This window comes from Cyprinodon variegatus, unplaced genomic scaffold (assembly GCF_000732505.1).
Source record: "Cyprinodon variegatus isolate N-32 unplaced genomic scaffold, C_variegatus-1.0 Scaffold1242, whole genome shotgun sequence".
Classification (NCBI taxonomy): domain Eukaryota; kingdom Metazoa; phylum Chordata; class Actinopteri; order Cyprinodontiformes; family Cyprinodontidae; genus Cyprinodon; species Cyprinodon variegatus.
Genome location: NW_015151695.1, coordinates 68,321 through 75,155, shown reverse-complemented (window position 1 = coordinate 75,155; position 6,835 = coordinate 68,321). Strand labels below are relative to the sequence as shown.

General features: G+C 46.9%; 1 protein-coding gene across 5 annotated transcripts in view; it reads right to left on the bottom strand.

The window, feature by feature from the left end:
- birc6 (baculoviral IAP repeat containing 6) overlaps window positions 1–6,835 on the bottom strand; it is a 99,878-nt gene that overhangs the window by 37,476 nt on the left and 55,567 nt on the right. For 4 of the 5 annotated variants that reach the window (XM_015401638.1, XM_015401639.1, XM_015401641.1 and 1 more), the window contains exons 41-48: window positions 6,106–6,317; window positions 5,719–5,845; window positions 5,531–5,641; window positions 5,197–5,455; window positions 4,561–5,120; window positions 4,304–4,479; window positions 4,133–4,229; window positions 1,815–2,009 (exon numbers count right to left, since the gene is read on the bottom strand). In XM_015401638.1, the coding sequence (XP_015257124.1) occupies window positions 1,815–2,009; window positions 4,133–4,229; window positions 4,304–4,479; window positions 4,561–5,120; window positions 5,197–5,455; window positions 5,531–5,641; window positions 5,719–5,845; window positions 6,106–6,317 (1,737 nt within the window). The remainder of the gene's footprint in view (window positions 1–1,814; window positions 2,010–4,132; window positions 4,230–4,303; window positions 4,480–4,560; window positions 5,121–5,196; window positions 5,456–5,530; window positions 5,642–5,718; window positions 5,846–6,105; window positions 6,318–6,835) is intronic. The other variant, XM_015401642.1, reaches the window with a different exon arrangement.

The window sequence follows — 6,835 nt, the reverse complement described above, 5'->3', positions numbered from 1 at the left end:
TTCATTTACCCCATTTACACTACCCTTGAAAAACCGGGCCGAGACCGGTCCGAGCTCAGTAACTGAGATAACTTATTGTGTGTAAATGGAAAGCAAACTGAACTGAACCAAGCTTGACACAACCAAACCGAGCTAACTGCAGACCAGTTCCAGAGGTGGGCTCGGCTCGGTTTTTCCCTGGCTCGGTTCTCTGATAACAAGAGCGCATGAGCAGAACGCGTCATCTCCATCTGGCTGCACATCCTGATTCACACTCCATTCCAGTAGTTGGCGGTAATGCCCCTCAGGAAGTTGCTTGCCAACCAACACAAAACAGAAGAAGAACAACAACTATAAACAACAATCGAAATCTCCACGCAACATTTTAAATAAAGGCATTTTAAGTAAGAACACCGAAGTACAGCAATAATAATCAAGATTAACTTTCTGAATGTGACGGGCTCCGCCATTTTGATTTGCTTGATTCCCTCCTTCTTCGTCTTCTTGTTTTTATGGCGGTTGGCAAACAACTTTCGGTGCATTACCGCCACCAACTGCTTGATTTCCTCCTTCCATACTGGCAGGAACCGAGATAGCGTGATGTGTAAACGGTCGTCAGAACCGAGCTCGGCCTGGTTAACTGATCCGAGCTCGGACCGGTCTCGGCATGGATCGGTTTGTAAATGGGGTAATTCTCCCTGTTTCAATAGCTTGCCATGAGGTTCAGAGCAGCGGACGCTTCCTGACTGAACCAGGCCTGGCCAATCAGAGCTCCTCTCTGGAGCCCTACTGAAAATGTCACTGAAGCTTTGCTAGCTTATAGCCATTAGCAGGAACCAGAGCTTTAAAGGAAAAGTCCGGTCATATTCGGAATTCCAACTACTGAAAGTACTTTAAATAATAATTTTTTTAGTTTAGAGTAATTTTCATTTGAATGTGCTTGAGGAGTTCTAGTTCACTGACTTTGGAGAGCTATTCTCTATACTCATCTGTGTCGTCTGCCATCTTGCACGAAGTCCAATATGTGTTTGTTTTACTGAATATGGTTTCAAACAAAATGACATTCTCCACATCTAGAGTAAACATTCTTGATGTCTATAAATTAATTTCAGATCTTAATATTCCTTTTGTTACTGGTCAGCATTTGTTTTATTTTGACTATGAAGAAATGTTTTTTAGATATCACAAATACATTTTCAGTCAAGCTGATTTATGTCAAAACGGCCACTTAAAATGCGTAAACATTTCTAGATATATAAAACTTAATTTTAACTAATAGAATTTGTTTTCTTTTTATTTTGTGAAATTCAGTTTCTGCTGCAAAAATGCTCAGCCTAGGAGTGTGATTTTCATCAGGAAGAATCTTATTTTAGTGATCTACAAATGGAACAACAGAGAGTGTATTTAATAAATGTAAAAACTGCCTGCCATATAGGACTTCATATAAACGTACATATTAACCCAAGCAACAGTCTTCTCCATCTTCCTCTCCTTTGCAGATGTAGCGCTGTTTCTTTTTGTTTTATACAAATTCTTTAGTTATTTCATTTCTTCATTAAAATCTCTAGTTCCAGTGGGGTGAAATAGGCACTTCCTGTTGTCATGCTGACTCGTCGAATCGGGGCTCCACTGATAATGGCTTTTCATACTTGTTACGCACGTGTTAAACTCTGGGCGGTTCTACTTAGAGTTTAACTAATTCATAGCAGCTTTAATGAAACTAAAAACTCAGTTTCCAATCTCAGGATAAATCAGAGTTGAGGATTAGAGTCAGAGTTTGTTAAACCTGCTTATTAAAAAGGAACCCAGGAAGCAGAGAAAGGCCTGGACCGTACCTAAGGGAGCGAAGTTGTGGAGTCCCTCAGCGTTGTCTGGCTCCGAGGTCATCACCCTGGCCTTCAGGTTACCGTCCACCGTTTTTCCAGGACCAGAGTCCAAGAACTTCATGATGGTGGACACCATGCTGCGCGCCGTGTTCACGATGGCTCTGGTGCTCGTCACCATGTTGTTACAGATCAACTGAACGCCACCTGCAGAGGGAAAACAAAGGTGTCCAAGTTTTCCTCCTTAAAAATCCTTTCGGGTGCTGCCAACATCCAGTTCACCCCCCCAAAAAGATCCCAGAGTCGGGTCAAAAAGTGGAAATGGGACAAAGATTGGACAAATAGAACTTTGGCAGCTTCTCCACTCCTCACTTCCCACTTACTAGGAACCAGAGACATCCTCTGGAAGGCAGGGGGTTAGGTTTCATTACTGAAACTTTTTCCCAATCCAGTTGAATTATATATATTATATATACTGCTTTTATTCTGAAAGGGTTCTGTCAGGAAATGGGATGACAGAGGGAGGAGCGTAGGACAAGCAGGGTTGTGTGTTGGGATGTGAACTCTGCACGCCTGAGGACTTCACTACTTGGTCACATAAGCTCCCTCACGCCACCAGAGGGCACCATGGCAACAAGAGATCCAGATCTCTGGATGCATCTGTCTCTAAGGGACTAAAACTAATGGAAAAATAAAAAAAACTGCTAAGCGAAATAAATAAAACTCTAACAGACGTTTGTTAAACGGTTAATTAAAGCTATTTTCTGTTTGTTTCGGAGTGCGTCTTATGTTTTTATGAGCTGTGAGATACAAAAGGATTCAGCTGCACTTAAAGCTCTTTATTTTCTAATTTACATGTACTTAACTCAGAAATACAAAAACTGAAGTGTTTTGAATCCTGCTGCAAAAAAAGTAAAAACTAAAATTAGTTCTAGAAAGTATGAAAACAGTAAAGTAAAAGGCATCGTTGATAAAACAAAAGTGATAAATATAAACATCTAAAAATAAAATTCCAAAAAAAAGTTAAACAATCCACTGGACTTTGTTCACTTCCCATCCAGGAGGCTTTTTTAATTCAAAATGTCAGAAATAGCTTTATAAGCTTTATACAGTGCATCAAAAACAAAGCCTTGCTTTTGTTTAGAAAACATGCAAATTGAAACGAACGAAAGGGTCCACCCCTTTGGAATGGGGGTCGTTTGGTTTCTTTGTTAGCCTGTAATACCTGAAACCTACTAAAACCAAAGGGAAGCACGAACAGAAACACATCAAAGATGTTCTTCCAATCTGTGGATACCCAATCTGGGCGTTTGTCAAATCAGTAAGGAAATCCAAAAGAGACGCAGCAGAAGATTAAACGCAAAAAACAGCCCCATCCCATATGTTGCTGGAGTCTCTGAAGAAATCAGGGATTTCCTCCAAACACAAAATCCCAGTACATTTCAAATCAAACAGACCCTTAAACAGAGACTAGTGCATCCTAAGGTCAAAACACTCAGACCAAATCCAGTTCAATGCAGTGAGGAATGCTCTGATCTTTATATTGGAGAAACCAAACAACCTCTCCACAGACGCAAAGCCCAACACAGAAGAGCGCCCTCCTCTGGACAAGACTCTGCAGTACATCTAGACCTTATGGACAAAGGACATTCTTGGACACATTTTGAACAAAGGAGACGGGTAGTTTGAGAGGGGCGTGAAGGAAGCCATTTATGTTATGAACGAAAAACCAACCTTAAACAGTTTAGGTGGATTCAGATTTCAGCTTTAAAAAACCTACAATGCAGCGATTGAGTTGGATTCGTTCTCGCTATCATCACAGCCTTTACAGGGGAACAGAAGACCTCGCCTATTCAGCCAGGGCAACAAATCCATCTAACGACCCCCCTTTCAGAGACATAGACAGGTATGTGGCATTGCAGGCTAACAAAGAAGTCAAACGACCCCCATTGCAAAGGGGTGGACCCGTTTGTCTGTTTCTATTTGCATGTTTTCTGAGCAAAAACAAGGCTTTGTTGGGCTGCTGTATAAAAGCTGGAACTCAACACTATTTCTGACATTTTGAATTGAAAAATCTTCCTGGATGGGAAGAAAATTGGAAACAAAGTCCAGTGGATTGTGTTTTTTTTTACTTTTTTGGAATGACTATGACCTGAATGACCGATCAATACTCTAGAATACGTAGTTCTATATCTCTACATTATTCCATGTAAATGCAGCTGTATATATTTTAGTTTATCCCTCCAAATCAGTTGGGTTGACGAAAGATAAACCATTTCCTGCTTTAAGATGCTAGAGGCGGAGCAGAAGGAGACGTGGAGCTCACCCACCCATGTCATGGAAGGCCTTGAGAGCTTCGCTGGTGTCCAGGACTCGCAGGATGAACCACAGCAGCGGCTCAGACAGCTGGCAGGTGGACAGAGACCCCTAGCATCAAACACAGCAGCCGCTTTAGGGACCTTCCTGCCGATTAAACGTCAGAGGGAGGCGGCGGCTCCTACCTGTCTGCCCATGTAGCCGCAGGCCATGTAGGTGAGAATGGGCTGCAGCATGACCTGGACGGAGCTGGCCCTCTTGCTCAGGGTGGTGAGGATGGTAAAGAGGCCATCTCCCACGGAGATGGCATCCAGGCCGCCGTGGAAGTTCTCGTGCTTGGTGAGATGGAGGCCGCTGGCACCTGGAGCAGAGAGAGAGTTAAGGAGGTAAGAGGAATCTTATAGCCCTCGGCCTGCTTTCCGCGCCGCACGCTCCGTCTCACCGATGATCATTGCCATGGCGCTGCTGTTGCACTGGCCCAACGCCGACAGGATCTGGCTCATTATCTGCTGATTGGCCAGCACCAGGTCGGCCACACCGGCGGGAGGACCCTGGCTGGACGCCGTGCTCTCTTTGCTGCCGCAGACCTTCTCTTCGTCCGACACGCTGCTGTCAGCAGCGCCACCGCCGGCCGGTGGCAGGCGTCCGCTGAACTCCCTGTCCCCAGAGAGAGGGAGCTGCACCAGCGCGTTGACCAGCTTGAGCAGGTTGAACATGAGCTGGTCTCGCGTGGTTTCTCCACAGACGGCCTTGGCGTCGCCGGGCCGGATGATGTTGGCGAAGAGGCCGCCGAAGCAGGCCTTGGCACCCACCGAGCTGTCCGAGCCGCTGCGGGACACCACCTTGTCAGAGCAGGTGATGTAGTGGTGAACAAGGAAGGTGATGGACTCCATGACGGAGGAGATGGTGGCCACCGACACCACCTCGAAGTTCTGCTCCAGCGTGAACTCTAGCAGCTTGACCTGGGCGTCCAGAGGACCCTGACCCGCCTGGAACGGCCCCCTGAGGAGACGCCCAGCTGTTCAGAAACACGGCTCCGACTGCTTTAGATTCCAGGTGGAGGGACGGCAGAGCTTACCTCTCGGTGGACAGGATGTGGATGAGCTTCAGCAGGAACTCGCTGAACATCTGGGGACAGGTGGAGGACAGGTGGACCTGCAGGCGGCTCAGGTACTCGTGCATGGCCTGGGTGGCGGTGGGCCCCACCTGGGAGCTGTGCTGGCTGGTGCCGTTGGTGCTGCTGCTGGACAGGAAGCGCAGCAGCACGTGAACCAGGGTGGGGTCGGACACCATCTGCTGCGCCGTGCTGTCCTGAGGGTTGGCGGCTCCGCCGGAGGCTGCGGGCAGAAGCACAGGGTTTCACTCAGGTACCAGTAAGCGTGGCGACCAGCAGACTTTAGAGCGGCACTTACCGGAGGACGGCATGTTGGTCATCAGCGTGAGTGAGTGGAGCACCAGGCACCAGGTCCTCAGGGAGGCGCTGGGGTACCAGGCCAGCACGGATATGAAGCTGCTGATGGAGGCTGAGGGCGGAGGAGGAGGACACACTGAAACCTGAGCTAACTGAGCTAACGGGACGGCAGCAGTTTTCAGAACCCACCTTGGTTTAGAGGAATGGTGGGAACTCTGCTGGCGTTGAACAGGAAGACGTCGGAGCCGCCGTCTTCGCCACCAGCGGAGCTGGTGTTGAGGCTAAGGGTGAGCCAAAGCTGAAGCAGCGACTCCAGCTGAGAGCAGAGGAGGGCGAAGAGCGGAGACACACGGCAACCGTTAATCATTCTGACTTAAAAATAAGAATAAACTTAATAACATCAATCAGATCTTAAAGGATAATAATTCTAAAAAACATTTTCTCTGCTTTCAATAATATTGGATCAAATGAGTCTCTGCATGGACAAAGCTTCGCCTCCAGGTGGTCGTTCTGAAGGGACCACCGCAAACAGGAGCTTTAGCCAATCAGAGGCTCCATGAGCCCTCAGAAAGCTACCTGCACGTGGTGGACCTGCAGCATGGAGAACAGCTTGTTGAAGCAGGCACTCAGAATGGGAATGGATGAGGGCTGGACCGCCGGGCCGCCGCCATGGAACGCNTTGTTGAAGCAGGCACTCAGAATGGGAATGGATGAGGGCTGGACCGCCGGGCCGCCGCCATGGAACGCTCGGAGCAGGGAGTCATCGGTACCGTTGGAGGCCTGGGTGACTGGAACCCATCAAAACGTTAGGTGTTAATGGGAGAAAGCAGGCAGCAGGAGGGGGAAAAGCTGTTCAAAACGGACCTAGAGCCTGACGTGGACTGGCTCATTGCTTCTGTTAATGAGGTCATTTAGCAGCCATGATGAGACCAGAGGAGCTTTTTATCATGAAGAAGAAATAAATGGCTCAACGCATCACATACCCACGTTGATGGTTTCTACTAAAATTAGTTAGCATTTGCTCTTTATTAGAGGAGTGAGGAAAACCATCCAAAAATGAACGAGCATTCAGGTCCCTCAGGATTGTTACAGCTGAGAAATTAAAGGAAAAGTCGCTCAGATTCAGAATTCAAACTTCTTAAGGTACTTTAAATATGAAATTATTACATACTGTTCAATAAATGATAAGTGTTTTTAATTAAGAGTAATTTTCACTTGAATGTGCTTTACTGGAGACATCCATGTTTGTCAAAGAACACTACTGCCACCTACTGGTTTGTGACGTCACGGAGCAGTGTCGGCTGTT